Source organism: Ostrea edulis, chromosome 3 (genome assembly GCF_947568905.1).
Source record: "Ostrea edulis chromosome 3, xbOstEdul1.1, whole genome shotgun sequence".
Lineage (NCBI taxonomy): Eukaryota > Metazoa > Mollusca > Bivalvia > Ostreida > Ostreidae > Ostrea > Ostrea edulis.
The window spans coordinates 35,582,800-35,600,665 of record NC_079166.1 but is presented as its reverse complement, the minus strand read 5'-3'; the positions used below and the strand labels follow the sequence as shown (position 1 = coordinate 35,600,665).

The window sequence follows — 17,866 nt, the reverse complement described above, 5'->3', positions numbered from 1 at the left end:
ACGCAACCAAACAATCCTTTACCAGTGCAGCAACAGGATGAAGCCAAAAAAAAAAAAAAAATAAAATAAAATAAAGGGACAGATAGAAGCAATACCGATCGATTGGGTTTTGATTTGTTTTGTCCATGGTGAAGATAACGAACTGTGACCTATCTAATTCCTATAAGCAATACAATAAAACATCTCTTCCAACAATGGAATCGTCACCACTGTCGGCGATGGGTTGCTAAACTTTGGCCTGAGTTAGGCGATTTTTCGGCCACTTAGCGGGGAGCCTCAGCCTCAGCGATTTTTATCGTGCCACCTGTGACTCGGACCCGCGGTTTAATTTGACGACCTGTTACAACTGCGATGGGTGCTGTGGACCTTTCTATCCTGGATCCCCACGGAACTTGAGTCCGAGACTAGGAGGGCAAGGCAGTGAAGCACGGCAACGTTATGGTCACCCCCCCTCTTTTAAATGCAGGAGGTACCCATTCAGCCGGTGATGGAGGTTTAATCCCGGGCGAACGCTACTCGCCTTTCTCAAGGTCAACCTGAATAGAATCGTCACCACTGTCGGCGATGGGTTCCAAATTTTGGCCTGTGCTCGGCCGCTTTACGGGGAGTGATTTTTATCGTGCCACCACACACGGACCTTTCTAACCGGGATCTCCACGGGACTGGAGCTCGAGACAAGGACGGCATACCAGCCAGGTAGTGAAGCACGACAACGCTGATCCTCCCCCTCCCCTGAAGGCAGGTCCCCTGAAGGCAGGAGGTACCTATTCAGCCGGCGATAGTCGTCTAATCTCTGACGAAGGCTATCACCCCTTCTCAAGGTCAACATGGTGAATCGCTGCATTTATTTGATATTCCTTAATATTCACTTAGCTCAAATTCTACCGGCTGTCGTAAAGCACTCGCACAACATAGTCCATAGGGCGATACTATACTCAGTTTCTGTATGTATCTTCTGGCAGCCGCCATATGTAAATTCATATCCTGGTCATGTCCTACACCACCTAATATACCTTACATTGCCAGTGCTCTATTATTATGTATCCCAATGGCAAACCTATGGTACAGTTTTGATTGTATCTATTTGGCTAAATTGCCATTCATGATTCAAGGTACTTGGTTAATGTAGGTTTCATGACCTTTCATAGGCATGGCTAGCGAGTCGGTCAAGCAAAGGGCACCAGATAGTCAGATCATGCTGCAAATTCCAAGGCTTGCTTACTCTTAATTCGTCCCATTCTGTAATCAGTTCATTATGTCGCGTTACTTGTATTTATTCAATTGCATATTATTCACAGATGAACCTGGATAACGTTCAGGTATACCTGATTGTGTCATGTCGGCACTGCATAGACAAGGGGCTCGGACCTCAACCTACCACGAGGTTCAATTTACAATGTGGCCAACCACTACATTATCTCGCTAGGTTTACTTGCTAGGCATTATTGGGCCCAAGTTTCAGGGTAGGCATTGCTATTCACGGTCACAGGGGTTCACGGGTTTTTACTACGCACGATCACAATTTTAGGTACCAAGGACCTCACCGGTCAATTTATGCAGAGTTATTAACTTCATAGTACTTATCTATTATTAACATCCCTATGCAATTACGTGGTATTCTTGCTATTTCAGCAATTTGCCTCATTTTATTTCATGTAGTTTACAGATGATTCCGACAACGTACGTGACGTGGAGCGCTATATGCTATTTCGTACACACTTTTCAGGTTTGTGCTAGAACCAGCATCACTGCGTATGAGTCGCAGTATATTCTCACCTTGTCGTTCTTTTGATATTCAGCCATTTCCATAGCACAGAGACCCTAGTTCCATATCATTAGTTGCATTTAATTGCAGTTTTTGTTTCCGATAATTGTCCACAATCTCAATTTAAGTTCGGATTTGCAGATTGTTGATCGGTTCGTTGTTGTTTATTCTCAATGTCAAGCCTAACCGAAAGTTATTGTTTGGTTAACTTTAAGTCAATCGCACTCCATTCCATTTTCATGTAAATAATTGACTGGCTTTGTCTGATGTATTCGGCGTTGAATTTCCATAATTCATTCAATAGGCATTTATTGGAGTTTGTATGGTTCCAGCAGTCGAGATACCACGTCAGGAAATGTCATGTTTTGTTATCCAACTTTTTCCGAGGAGGAGTGGCTTTGAGGGTAGAGGTTTAGGGGTGTTAATGGGCTGGGTAATTTTCGCATTTTGGCTCGAGTAATCGGTCTTAATTTTAATTCTTAGCTGAGTTTGTGTTAATTCTCACTGGTTCTGGAACATTTGGATTAGTTTGACGAATTTATGAGGAATTTTCGGTCGAAAAAGTTTGATCCATTACAGTTTATTGTTTTATCTTGGGAATCGTCGAAAATGGTATTTAGCAATGTGCCATTCTGCTATCATTACCTTAGTTTTTACCGAAGTATTTGGGACTTGTAGTTAGATCTTTTTTGACGGAATTCAGACTTCAAAAGTATTCTAGAATTTTCTGCTGAAACTCTTCAGAATCAATCGGAATCCTTTAGAGGTATACCCGTTTCAGTTATGGGACGTAATTTTCCTCCAGTAGGACTGGTAGATGGTTTGCTAAATTGGTGTTTGGAAATTTTGTCCAATTTTTGCTTTCCATCATAGGAGTTATTCAGAGCTGACAAGTCTTATAGTCCGCCTGAACTGCGACCACTTTGTTGTTAATCTTAAGTCGCCTTTGAGATCACACATTTTGAAATGGTCATTTCAGAATTCAGTCTAATTTTGGTCAGGAATCCTGAAGTTTTAGCTATTCCCTTGAACAATCTAGGAAATTCAAATAATTTACAACTTTCATAATCACTATCAAAATGTGTCAATTTGGTGATACCAGTTACCTCTTGGTTAAGTCATCATTGCTTGAGAGTATGCAAGGGGGTTCGAAGGGGGTAGCATAGAGATAAACGTTCTCCCATTGTGCCTCCAGGGGGCCTGGGTGACGGACGAGAGTGCACGCCGCCCACCCTGCAGAATTGAGATGACCTTGATGTTATTTGTTACTTTCGAGGTTACACTTTTTGCAATGATCAACTTCAGAATTCAATCTAATTACTGGTCGGAAATCCTGAAAGTTTTAAATATTCCCACGAAAATTACATAATGCAGGTAATCTTCAAGTTGAGAGCGATTACCGAAATGTGTCAATTTGGTGATAACTTGGTCTTAGTAACCATTGCTTGAGAGTGCACAGGGGGTTCGGAGAGGGGAGTGTAGAGATAAATGCTCTCCCCTCGTGCCTGCGGGCCCTGGGCGACGACGAGGGTGCACGTCGTCCACCACACTGTTTAAGTGCCTCCAATATCAAGTATGCATGAAGAAAAAAGGAAACAAACATACAAATATCAATTTTTGTTGGGGACATTGTTCCAATGTCTGTGGCGGACTGGGGAGTGCGTTGGGGTAGTTGATCACTAATTCTGCGCCAAAACCGGCTCTCCTCCCACCTACTACTAAAACAGGGGGCAGATATTTCACGTGTACCCTCCAGACGACCATTGAACTAGGTCAAGGGTCAGTGGATATTCATAGAAAATACTAATGTCTTGCATAAGTTGCTAAAGTTTAATTCGTGGGGCTCTCAGCTAGTTCATAGCTGGGTCCACATCCACCTCCTACCAAGGGAGGGGATGCTACAGGCTGGTGCATGTTACGACAACTGTAGGAGGGTCTACAAGCTTGCTCCGCACTTGCTAATTAAACCAGGTAGCACGCAGGAGACCGGTGAGATGCGCAGAAATATCTACCTCCCTTAGAACGTGGGGACTCGTTCAGGTTCGGGCACCTATGTCCACATAGGGCCCCCTGTGTTGCCCCTACTTTGGTAGTCAAACTGGCACACTGGCCGCCTTCCCAGTTCCCCACAAAAAAGTTTGCATGCGACCCTTTCCACCATATATGTAAATTTCCATCCTGGTTCTGATCCAATTAATAAATATTAAACTTGTATCACTCTTGTCATTGCAGCTGCTAAGCAGCCAATGAGGGATTACAGGGTAGCCAGTTAAGTTTCGACACACCTACTGATCTATTCAGATATTAGGTTAAGGTCACTATTCAATTCGGGTAGTAGGTCAGATGTCTTGCGGCTGGTTGTGCTGTATATTAAGTTTATTTTAGCACAATGGCTTCTCTGGGTAAATTTAACATACCCTAGGTCAGGTCATGGCCATAAAGTCAATTCTTTTATTGATTACTTGCATGCACACTTTGCCGTTCCATCGACCACAAATCGCCGTTATACTTGTTGCTCCATTGAGCACATATCACCGTTACAAATTTTCTACTTTTGTACTTTTTTATTATTGTTTTGTTTTGCCTATCATTGGGGTGGCCACTGCCGCCTCTATCGCCATTTTGCTTACGCCCATGTATACGCAAGAACTGTAGTGCTTTGAAAAATTGCATGGAACAAAGTCTTACCTTGTGTACTGGGTGGACTTAAGACTCAGGAATAGACACATATATACATACCAGACAACTTTTCCTCTCGAACGAAAAGTTTCGGTAGTGATGAAGAAATGTTCTCACATTCAGCTCCGCAAATAGCAATCCAGGGATATTTGATGTCTTCTGTCTTCTCAACATTTCGATGGCTAATATATACATCTTCAAAGTATTTTTTTGTTTCATCCAATACCATTGTAATATTGCTTTTACATTCCTGCGCATCTTTTCCCAAACAAATCACATCCAAGTATGTCACTGTAAGAATAAATTATGTAATATATATATATATATATATATATATATATATATATATATAAATTGATGATCAGATGGAGTTTAATCACATAACATTTATTTCTCTACAGGCTGTTTCGTAAGGGATGGCTTCCCCTCGATCGTCGGGAGAAAAATGACATCTAACGAAAAACATCCGCATGGCTGAGTATATGTTACACAGAAACATACTGGATAGTTGCTAAGCGTGATTACACACAGGATTGAGTATATAGAAATTTATGGGAATGACGGCAAGTGCTGACAAGTTCTGAACGCTTATTCAATGAAGATTTTCCGGGATGACATATTATAAAGAATTTCTCTAGAATATAAAGGTTGCACTTTTTTGAAATGTTTGAGTATGATGATGTTTTTCTTAAAAATTCCCACTTGATTTTGTAGTCAATATTTTTGTCTTTCAATGTCCATATGAATTTGCTGAGCTCGGTGGTATTTTTTTAAAATCATGGACCCCGGGGTCGGATGGGGCCACAGTAGGAGATCAAAGTTTTACATACAAATATATAGGGAACAGCTTTAAAAATCTTCTCAAGAACCACTGAGCCAGAAAAGCTGATATTTATATGAAAGCTTTCTGATATAGTGCAGATTCAAGTTTGTTAAAATGAATGTCCCCGGGGGTCGGATGATGCCACAATAGGGGATCAAAGTTTTATATAGAGAAAATCTTTAAAAATCGACTTCTCAAGAACCTCTGAGCCAGAAAAGCTGATGTTTACATGAAAGCTTTCTGACATAATGCAAATTCAAGTTTGTTAAAATCATGGCCCCCGGGGGTCGGATAGGGCCACAAGGGGGATCAAAGTTTTACATACAAATATATAGGGAAAATCTTTAAAAATGTTCCTCTCAAGAACCACTGAGCCAGAAAAGCTGAGATTTATACGAAAGCTTCCTGATATAATGCAGATTCAAGTTTGTTAAAATCATGCCCCCCCCCCCCCCCCCCTGGAGGGGGGTATGGTTATGCCACAACGGGGGTCAAAGTTTTGTTGAACCAGAAAAGCTGATGTTTACATGAAAGCTTTCTGACATAATGCAAATTCGAGAGAGAGAGAGAGAGAGAGAGAGAGAGAGAGAGAGAGAGAGAGAGAGAGAGAGAGAGAGTATTTATTTTTTAAAAATGCGAAAACTTTAACTTTCGTTCTACAAAAATTATCCTGTATTGACCTCGGGTAGTAATTTTGTAGATTTCAAGCTATGGTTGACCATTTAAAACTTAAGTTTTCTATCCTTATCTTCCAATATCCGAGGAAAAAGGACTTTACACTTACAGGCGATATATCAATTTTCAATATTTACCAAAAAGTATAATAGAAAAATCATTTTTTTTAAAAAAGAAGGATGGTAATTAAGGACCATAAGATACAGCTAATGTTGGGAGGTCCTTTATGGCAATTGAGTCGATTAAAATTTGACGGAAATGCCTGCATTCGAGGCACTATTTTAACTCCGACCCATTTTTGTTGACTGTTTCGATCTGATTTATGGATTTGAAAATTCTAATATTTACCATATTTATCATTTCCTTGTTTACTTTCTTTACATTTACCGATTATCGTTTTTCATCAAAGTCCAACTCAGCTAATCCTGCATGTATACATAACGATATGGATTGCTGTTCTGATGATAAAGGGGGATGGGTGAGTGTGGTGGTGATGGTGGTAAAGTTTCATTGTGCACTGTATATTTCGTTGGTAGATCCTCTAACAAATATATCACACCTATATCATCAGGCTATGGGTATAGTACACAATTTTTTGAATTACAAATCGAAATAAAGAAATCCTTTATACAAATTTTTTCCCAACATACATGTACAATGGCAGCCCCCCCCCCCCCCCCCCCCCCGCGAATAGTAAACTTAACGACCTGGTCAATTTTAATTATGTTCTATGACCTTGCTATGTATATTTTTCCATAGTTAAGGTATGCTTGGAGCCATACAGCAATATGTGATTTTTTTTTTAAATACTCAAGCCGGTTAGTATATATGTATATATATATATATATATAGGTAAAAAATAAAAATGAAACACGAAGACGTTTAGTAAAGCTTTAGCGCTTTCATTTCAAATCTTCAGAAAAATCAAACAAATCTAGACGTCTAGACGTCGTGTTTCATTTTTATTTTTCACCTATGCTTTTACCGCTCATTTCGAAAAGTAACTATTATCTATCTATCTATATATATATATATATGCTAGCTGCAGTTTAGGTTAACTGATTAGATATGAATGTCACTGGTTAATGTATGTGACCTTGAGATTGTAGGACGAGGCCATTTACAAGTCTCAACAGAATTTAGCATGTCATTAGAGAGTAATTCCAGATGGCAACTATTCTTGACTTAGATTACTTCATTAATTAAAACGATTTTCGAAAATGTAGGTGGACATGAAAAATTGTGTTCTTGGTCAGGTCACTAGCAAACAAAGTTCTTTAACTGATTTTATTTTTTAATAGAAATATAACAATTTAATATTATTTTTTTCTATATGAAAGACCTTGCCTGATTGTGTTGCGCCTCTGAAAAAGGTTAGCTAAAAATCTATTGTTTTATTTGAATTGTTGACTGTATACAATGCAAGGTATGTTAGTTGCCATGGCAACCATTTTTGCTGAGGTATTTAAATGTCTTACTTTAACAAAATTTTATATAACCTCTTTTTATTTACCTCAAATAAAAAAAAAAAAATATGCATCTTATTATCTTAATTGTATTTATTATGGATTTTAAAGATGTATATTTCACTGTTTTTTCAAGGACTCTGTCCTTGTTACCACGAGAACAAAGTAATCAACAACTTTGCATTATTTGAGTTTGAGTGACTCAAACAAGCAATTTCATCAATAACACTACATACTATTTAAGCATTCTTCAATATTTGTTGCACTTTCCAAAAAAATTATCCATGATTACTGACAGTGTATCTCAATTGTTTAAAATATATATGAACAGATGTAAAATTAGGGGTGTGAATGACTCAAAGTCACAAACTCAACAGAATACTTAAATCATTTTGACATAAGCTGCAATAAAATATATGCACATTGTTCAGGGGGATCTCCATCGTTTTAAAGATATTTGAGCAACTATATAATGAGGGGATAGAGATAACTCGGGAAAGGGGGTGTGTGTGTGAAATTAAATACTGAATTTAACCCTTGCCAAACAAAATACTAAAGGCATAATGAAATAGGTAGAAAAATATGCATCGTTTAGGTGAAAATCTCAACCATCTAAAGATATTTGAAGAATTATAGAATGAGAGTTCGGAAGTGACCCCTAGTCACTCATCAAAGAAAATAAGTAGTGCTTTACATAAGCAGCAAATATCTATATGGTTTAGGAGTGGGTATAGTATATTGTCTATATTTGAACAATTATGGAATGAGGGGTAAATATATTGTGACAATACAACAATTCATCAATAGTTAGTGTTCTTTGTACCTTCCCAAAACTTCACTTAAAAGGAGTCGAAATGGGTCTAGGAATCGTGACTATTTCGCCTGACATTAAGATGATTTACATGCGTAATATATCTCAATTCAATTCCCATAACAAGACAAAATAACAAAGCAGCTCAGTTAAGGCTGTCCGAGAAAAATCACAGTGCTGTTATAAATGTACCTCTGTGCACTTCGCTCCATATGACATCACAATGAAGAAGTATGTCACAATGTAGAGGTTCTGTTAGTTGTAGGTTAACGCAGGGCGGCGACCACGAGTTACCTGCCCCTATACAATGAGTTAATTGCCCCTGTATTTCATCTGTTAAGTTGTACTTAAAATAGGCTAACTCTTGCGCAAAAAAAGATAGAAAATATCAAATATGGGAAAGCGGGACGATAGACCAAACATATCTACGAAGAGACCGTTGGTGCCGGAAATATCTCTGTCTTTAGTAGTGTCCGCGAGGTATATTAATTTATAAAACATGAGATATTAGTACCATATTGCCCGGGAATCAAACGATTTTTGCAAGATCGGTAAGTATATTCAATATAGGCTAAACAAGCACAAGGCCAGGGCACGTGGTAAGTCATTCCGCAGCGTAGGAATGACCAAAACTAGCCTACTACGGTACCATTTACAGAAATTACCAAAAAATTGACAAAAATTACCGAGAAAGGAGCTAAAATGACCTCAGTAATACATGACATCTACTATCATATTCACATTAAAAATTTTGGTCCCTCCTTTGACAACTTCAATAATTTTTTAATTTCGGTCATATCTGTGGTATTTTCTGTGAACGTTTGTAATTTCGGACATTATATGTAACAATCCTACTCATTCCACAATGAAGGCCAGTGGGCCAAATTTTTAATTTGATACACGTATAAACTTAACACGGCGCAAGTTATGTCACGGAATGCAGTATAGGGGAGGAGAAAATATTTGGTTGGACCAGGAGTCGAACCTAGGATCCCTGCATTACTAGTCAGGTGCTCTAACCACTGAGCTATCCAGGTCGATATCCACGGTCCGTGTAGCCCTAACTACTAAATTCCTCCCTTTAATTTGTCTTTGCCGTCGAAGACACGCAACCCAGATTCATTTCACCCCTGTCAGGACAAGAGTAGTCACGGCACCAACTGGTAAAATCTTGCACATAGGTCCCTAGGTTCAATTCCCGATCCAGCCACAAATTTTCTCCGTGTATGTCTATCTGAGACTGAGTTGGAAAATTACGGTATCTTCATAGTGACAAACTAATGAAAATATTGATCAAATTCGACTGGTCAAGGACTGTTAATATAAATAAATTTGAAACATTGGTCATTGTAATGATTGGTTTCATGTTATACTAAGCTTGTGTTTCAAGACAAGGCTGTCTTTGTTGGTGATGATACTGATGTATATATTTAGAAACAAGTAATGCTTTGATTTTGATTACAGGTGTGGTCTTTAAAAAAAATTAATGCATGGCAAGGTTGATAGTGAGACTAATAAATTCTTTCAGCAGAATTCAGCTAGACACAAAAAAAAAAAAGACAATCACTACAGCCTTCCAAGAAGATGGACTGCCTCACAATAGTTTCCTTGAGGACTGTCTTGAAATTAAGGTATGCATTTTGTACACCATGAAAATCAGCTTATAGTTTAGCTGTTTCCAGGGGTACCAACATTTTTGACCCTGTGACCTTGACTTGGAGTTTGGCCTACTTTTTGAAAACTAACCTTGCTAATAACGTTTGAACAATAAGTGATAGAGCTTTGATATTTCACATGAGTGTTCCTTGTGACAAGACCTTTCCGTTGGTATTAAACCTTTTGACCTAGACATTTAACTTTTAATTTTTTTTTTACATTGGTCATAACTTCTAAATGGTAAATATTAGAGCTTTCGTATTGTACATGATGATTTCTTTTGACAAGATCTTTCTACTGGTACCAAGATATTTGCCCTTGTGACCTTGACCATCTTTGGAATTGGCCATTATCGGGGGCATTTGTGTTTCACAAACACATCTTGTTTTCAAATAAGCCTGAAAACTGTCAAATGTCATACAGATTATTGCTCAGGAAAAGATGTGCGCATTTGTCGAGCAAAATAAAAATGATATATATTGTGTATTAATTTAAGATGAAAAACATACTTGAATATGAATTTGCTCGACTCATGCACTGTATGTTTTCTGATAAGAAAACCACCTGAATTTGTGGATATTTTCATTGAAAATGGCATTTTTGCAATTTTATGCCAACTTCTAGCTCACGTCATATGACACAAATCATTTTGCTGATCAAACTGAGCAGATTTTGTGTTTGCTAATCCATTCCTTATTTGAATGCCAGGGTTTGAGCTCCAAGTGAAATCATCCATATTTTGGGCCAAATGACTTTAGAAACTGTACCTACTTCTTTCATAAGTATATTTTCCAAAATGATGCTTTAGAAAATTAACTCATCTGACTGACTAAAACAAATGTCAGTCAGTCAGCCAGACTTTTAACCAGTCACAGAGTGACTGGCATACATTAATTTCGAGCCCTGTATATATTGCCAGACAAGTAGTCCAATCAGATTATAAACTTTAACTGAAAAATTTACAAGCCCATTCATAAATTAGAGACCGGTGGCAGTGCAGTGTTTCTCACCAATGCTACAATCCCTAAAATTATGCTATGTCAGTAATTCCCAAATGTCACAGGCATCAAACTTTCAATATACATAAATGAAAATTGTAAAACTTAAATTCTGTTGGCAAAGTTCAGCAAGAGAGGCATACATTTTGTTTCAAATCCCCTTATATAATTACATGTATTCATTTAGAATGTTTTCTTAGTTTCCAGGATTAAGCCAGCCAGTAGATGAGACTATTATATCAAAAATACATTTACTTGTACACGAGGGCACACAAAGCGTTGATTAAACAAAAAGACATTTCCGTCTGTTTGTAAAGGATACTATTTCACCAGGGAACACCATCTCAGAATTTAACAGATGCTTTTACCCCGCCAATAAGGATGTAAGAAATCACATTTACAGGGCACCGAGATTTTGCCAGTAAGTTCTAAAAAAAAAAATTCTCAGGCTCAAATGTGCTTTTCTGATCAAAATTTGTTAGTTGTCTGTCGTCGGCATAAACTTTTCACATTTTCATCTTCTTCTCCAGAACCACTGAGCCAATTTCAACCAAAACTTGGCACAAAGGGGAGATAATCACAAAATTAGGGTGGGGTCATTTAAAAATCTTCTCAAGAACCACTGGGCCAGAGGATCTGAAATTATCATTAAAGATTCCTGACCTAGTGCAGATTCAAGTTTGTAGCTCACCTGAGCTGAAAGCTCAAATGAGCTTTTCTGATCATTTTTTTCCGTCGTCTGTCTGCCTGTCTGTCTGTCTGTCCGTCTGTCTGTTAAACTTTTCACATTTTCGACTTCTTCTCCAGAACCACTGGGCCAATTTCAACCAAACATGGCCAAAAGCATCCTTGGGTGAAGGGCTTTCAAGTTTGTTCAAATGAAGGGCCATGTCCCTTTCAAAGGGGAGATAATCATAAAAATGCAAAAATAGGGTGGGGTCATTTAAAAATCTTCTTCTCAAGAACCACTGGGCCAGAAGAGCTGAAATTTACCTGAAAGCTTCCTGACGTAGTGCAGATTCAAGTTTGTTCAAATTATGGCCCCTGGGGGGTAGGATGGGGCCACAAGTGGGGGCGGGGGGTCAAAGTTTTACATACAAATATAGGAGAAAGCTTTAAAAATCTTCTTCTCAAGAACCATTGGGCCAAAGAAATTGACATTTAAATGAAAGCTTTCTGACATAGTGTAGATTCAAGTGTGCAAAGGGTAGTTTGGGTCATAATAGGGACTAAGGTTTTACATAGAAATATATATGGAAAGTCTTCAGATATGGGCCAAAGTGACTCAGGTGAGCGATGTGGCCCATGGGCCTCTTGTTACAAATCATGACCCCTGGGGGTAGGATGGGGTCACAATAGAGACCAAAGTTTTACATGCGAATATATAGGGAAAATCTTTAGAACTAGACCAGGGTGACTCAGGTGAGCGATGTGGCCCATGGGCCTCTTTGTTAACCTATATCTTTTATTTGTGTGAAAATATTCAAACATTAAGAACAGACATATATATATATATATAAATCTTTTTTTCTTTCATTTTTTCATCCAGGGTAGTTTAGAACTGTGTGCATTGGTTTTGGAAGAATTTGGGCTGTTTAGGCTAAAATCCATTATGTAAGTTCATCTTTGTGGTGCACAAATTCCATATGGTCATTTCAAATAGTCAACATTGCTTCTATTTTCAATCTGAAATTCTACATGTATTTTGTTTGAGAGATGAAAACAATCCTCGAAACATTATCACCGTTATCTTTAATTTTCCATACTTGTGTCAAAGAGTTGAACTTTCTTTACCAGTAATTTTATATTGACTTCGCATTGTGTGATATATAAAGTTTTTATGATTTTATTTTCTGTCTAAGATATTCAATATTTAAAGGAAAAAGATAATGGTAGGAGATGGTAGGATAAATTCTAATTATTCAGAGAAACTTGATAAATACTGTGTTTGAGCTTATATACTCGATAACACAATAGAAGAATGCAATTTACTAGTTAAACTTTGATAGGATACTAAATTTAGGATGAGCCAATAAGATTATGTCTTGTTTTTCATGTTACAGGATTGGACAGAATATGAACACACACATCCAATACTTCAAAGATATTATGTTTGTGGAGGCAGAGATTTTGATTGCATCCACTGTTTAGAATACATCCTTAAGGGAAGCAGACTGCCGCCTTTACCCAATGATATAATGATTAATCATAACTATATCTGTTTTGTACCAAATAGAAAGAGCATTGATTCAGGTCATTTTCAAATCCACTGGCATACATTGTACTATACATGCAACCTTTTCAAACTTTACATTTAAGATTTTATAAAGGAAATATCTTAATGTTTCACATGTTTACCTTTCACTGTGCTATGTAATTCATTATACCTGCCATTATGCTAGTCTTCCTGAACATAATTTGTTTTCTGCAATTTCATTGGCCAAGGGGCTTAATCCTGGGTTATCAGATTGAGCATTTATATTTAGTATCCCATTGATTTTGTCAGCCCTATATAAGGAGCTGACTCAGATTTACTCACTCTGCTAGGTTAAAGAACTCTAAGGTTTGTACTTTTCACATGAATTTCGTGTTCGCCTCTTATCTTTTACATAGAGTAGGAAATGAACAAAACATTGAGTTGGGGAACTATTTAGATTTTACATTATAATATGTAAATACCTTAGCAGAGTCAATTTACTTGGTTCAGGGTAGTATGAGATATTACTTTTTCAGAGTTTAAGTGTTTAGGCTATCTCAATGTTTCTATAGTTAGACTTGTCCTATGTTACTTTTAGATGTATGGAAGCCTTTTAGTGTTATAACACTATATTTATGCCCCCATTCAAAGAAGAGGGGCATATTGGTTTGCACCTGTTGGTCGGTCGGTAGACCACATGTTGTCCGCTTAATATCTTAAGAACCATTCACTTGATCGTAATATATTTCATATGTGGGTTGGTTATGAAAAGAAGAGGACCCCAATTGTTTTTCAGGTCGAAATGTCAAGGGTCAATCTACTCTGGACATAGGAAGACACTGCCTGCTCAATATCTTGAGAACCCTTTGCTTGACAGACATCAAACTTGGTACACTGGTACATCTCAAGGAGTAGATTTGAGGTCACATGGTCAAAAGTCAAGGGGTAAACTGGACATAGTAATATATTGTCTCTTATGTTTTAAAAATTATTTGCTTGATTGACACCAAACCTGGTACAGCATAAGGAGTAGATGACCCCTATTGATTTTTAGGTCACTTGGTCAATCCACTCCTGACATAGGAAGATATTGTTTGCTCAATATTTCGAATTGATGATACTACTATCAATCAAATTATGCATGTGTATAACCCTTTTCAATTTTGCACCATGGGGGCTTATATGTTTTACAAACACCTCATGTTTTATAGTTTGTGAAAGCTTGTTAGGGTCATAACTTTAGATTTTCTTATTATGGTACTTGCCCGTCAGAGACTGGACATATTATGGTATGGTGTTGTCTGTCCGGACCTTGTAAGATGGGATACAGACTGAACCGTAAGCTCCAGAATCTTACAACTTGGTACATTTGATCACCATAAAAGGAAGATGCTTATTGTTTTTTAAGGTCAAGGTTGTAGGTTCACTTAATAGGTAAACCTTGTTCGAGAAAATTACAGATTCTTGAACTGAGTATTTTGAGGAAACATTACATAGAAAGTACATGATTTGTCAAATTTCTCCCAATATTCAACTGAGAACCTTATTCTGCAGAGTATTTGTATGGGTATGAAAAATGTGTATGTGGCTATGATTTTGATTTTTGTTTAATTTTTTGTTGTTGAAAATTACAGGTTTAACCGAGTCAGTTTTTGAGGAAATATACATGTATTAAATAAATGACGGTTTGACCTTTTAACTCCTCTCACAGTTTTGAAGCTAGGGTCTTTGTAAATAACTTCTTTGGTGTTTTAGAATATTTACAGATTGTTGATCATGGTCAATTTTTGGGAAATATTTTCCGCAGAGCTCTAGTTGTCTATCTACCGGCCTCCTGTCACTTTTAAGTTTAGGAGCTTTTATTCATGGAAAGAAAGTATGTGACAGCCTGATGATTGCTGATACTATTTAAAGCCTTTTTATACGCCTGTCTTAAGACGGGACGTATTATGGTATGGCGTTCATGTCCGCCCGTCTGTTAGCTTTTTCGTGTCCGACCCGTAACTTAAATACTACAAGGCCTAGAATCAAACTTTGTCTGTAGATACATCTTGGGTAGAAGGTGTGTCGCACATTAAAACCAGGTCACTGTGACTTTTCATTAAGAATATATGGCAAAAACTTGTCCGACTCATAACTTGAAAACTATTAGACCTAGAATCACCAAAATTGGTCAACTAATGCATCTTAGGTAGAAGGTGTGTCGCATCCTACTTTAAGGTCACTGACATTTAATTAAGGTGATATAAAAAAAATGTTTTAATGGGTACAATCTATACTTTTAACAATATGTGACGGGCGTATCATGTGCCGTGGCGGTGCACTTTATTCTAGAAATGGCATCAGAAAAACACCCTATGTAACCTTTTCTGCTTGTACTCATTTATTTTTATTGGAAAACTTATTACTTGTTATCAGCTACTCTAAAACAATATTGACTTGTGCTATAATAAATTTGTAAACTTTACACAAGTCTTTTCATTTCAAACAAGGTGTTGAACAAGTTGTTGAACATCATCTGGGATGGGATTCACAACCAAACAGGTACAACATGGAAACAGTGTGTTCCATGATTTCTGTAGTGTAACAAGTCCAGCTGATCCCAAGTACACTGTACTATTGACAACGATTGTTTTTGATAAGCACAATAGAAGTTCTACTTTGGGAGAAGCTATAATTATTTTAGTCCTAGCATACACTGCTTCCTGTTAGAGTTAGACTATAACTTGGTACCTCTTTGAGATAAAATGCTTTATCATCAAATCATAAAGCATCTTCCCTCTAACAGATACCAGATTATAAAGCACCCTCCCTCTAACAGGTACCAACTTATAAGGCACTCTTCCTCTAACAGGTACCAGATTATAAAGTACCCTCCCTCTAACAGGTACCAACTTACAAAGCACACTTCCTCCAACATGTACCAGATTATAAAATATTCTCCATTTATAATCTGGTACCTGTTAGAGGGAGGTTCCCTTATAATCTGGTACCTGTTAGAGGGAGAGTGCTTTATAATCTGGTACCTGTTAGAGGGAGGTTGCCTTATAAGTTGGTACCTGTTAGAGGGAGAGTGCTTTATTAGTTGGTACCTGTTAGAGGGAGGTTGCCTTATAAATTGGTACCTGTTAGAGGGAGAGTGCTTTATTAGTTGGTACCTGTTAGAGGGAGGTTGCCTTATAAATTGGTATCTGTTAGAGGAAGAGTGCTTTATTAGTTGGTACCTGTTAGAGGGAGAGTGCTTTATAATCTGGTACCTGTTAGAGGGAGAGTGCTTTATAAGTTGGTACCTGTTACAGGGAGGTTGCCTTATAAGTTGGTACCTGTTAGAGGGAGAGTGCTTTATTATGTGGTACCTGTTAGAGGGAGAGTACTTTATAATCTGGTACCTGTTAGAGGGAGAGTGCTTTATAAGTTGGTACCTGTTACAGGGAGGTTGCCTTATAAGTTGGTACCTGTTAGAGGGAGAGTGCTTTATTATTTGGTACCTGTTAGAGGGAGAGTGCTTTATAAGTTGGTACCTGTTAGAGGGAGAGTGCTTTATAAGTTGGTACCTGTTACAGGGAGGTTGCCTTATAAGTTGGTACCTGTTAAAGGGAGAGTGCTTTATAATCTGGTACCTGTTAGAGGGAGAGTGCTTTATAAGTTGGTACCTGTTAGAGGGAGAGTGCTTTATAAGTTGGTAACTGTTACAGGGAGGTTGCCTTATAAATTGGTACCTGTTAGAGGGAGAGTGCTTTATAATCTGGTACCTGTTAGAAGGAGAGTGCTTTATAATCTGGTACCTGTTAGAGGGAGAGTGCTTTATAATCTGGTACCTGTTAGAGGGAGGTTTCCTTATAAGTTGGTACCTGTTAGAGGGAGAGTGCTTTATTAGTTGGTACCTGTTAGAGGGAGGTTGCCTTATAAATTGGTACCTGTTAGAGGGAGAGTGCTTTATTAGTTGGTACCTGTTAGAGGGAGAGTGCTTTATAATCTGGTACCTGTTAGAGGGAGAGTGCTTTATAAGTTGGTACCTGTTACAGGGAGGTTGCCTTATAAGTTGGTACCTGTTAGAGGGAGAGTGCTTTATTATTTGGTACCTGTTAGAGGGAGAGTGCTTTATAATCTGGTACCTGTTAGAGGGAGGTTGCCTTATAAGTTGGTACCTGTTAGAGGGAGAGTGCTTTATTAGTTGGTACCTGTTAGAGGGAGGTTGCCTTATAAATTGGTACCTGTTAGAGGGAGAGTGCTTTGTTAGTTGGTACCTGTTAGAGGGAGAGTGCTTTATAATCTGGTACCTGTTAGAGGGAGAGTGCTTTATAAGTTGGTACCTGTTACAGGGAGGTTGCCTTATAAATTGGTACCTGTTAAAGGGAGAGTGCTTTATTATTTGGTACCTGTTAGAGGGAGAGTGCTTTATAATCTGGTACCAGTTAGAGAGAGTGCTTTATAATCTGGTACCTGTTAGAGGGAAGGTGCTTTAAGTTGGTACCCATAGTATGTTACAACATAGACCATAGCATATCTTGCGCATCTGACAAAATAACGTTATAAACTACTATCATCAGTTAACTGAAAATTAGAAAGTTCAATACATTGATAAAATTGAAGTTCTGTACAGTTTTAGTTTCAATTAAAATAACTAGTACGAATAAATAACACTACTGCTATTATAGACAATGAAGTACAGAAGACATCAGGAATTAATTGAAAAGTGGAGTATATAATATGTATCGGTACTGCATGTCTGAAAGTGCACAAGATTTAAAAACAAAATCGATTGCTTTTAGATAGTCAATATCATAGGCGTAGCT

At 37.8% G+C, this 17,866-nt stretch overlaps 1 protein-coding gene and 1 long non-coding RNA gene across 4 annotated transcripts in view; one reads left to right on the top strand and one right to left on the bottom strand.

Moving 5' to 3' along the window:
- LOC125675751 (uncharacterized) overlaps positions 1–17,866 on the bottom strand; it is a 67,843-nt gene that overhangs the window by 29,941 nt on the left and 20,036 nt on the right. For all 3 annotated transcript variants that reach the window (XM_048913540.2, XM_048913542.1, XM_048913541.2), the window contains one exon: positions 4,505–4,735. In XM_048913540.2, coding sequence (XP_048769497.1) covers positions 4,505–4,735 — 231 coding nt within the window. The remainder of the gene's footprint in view (positions 1–4,504; positions 4,736–17,866) is intronic.
- On the top strand, positions 11,158–15,533 carry LOC125675756 (uncharacterized). The gene is made up of 3 exons (XR_007370629.2): positions 11,158–11,294; positions 12,423–12,487; positions 12,937–15,533. It is a non-coding gene; the product is annotated as an uncharacterized LOC125675756 (long non-coding RNA).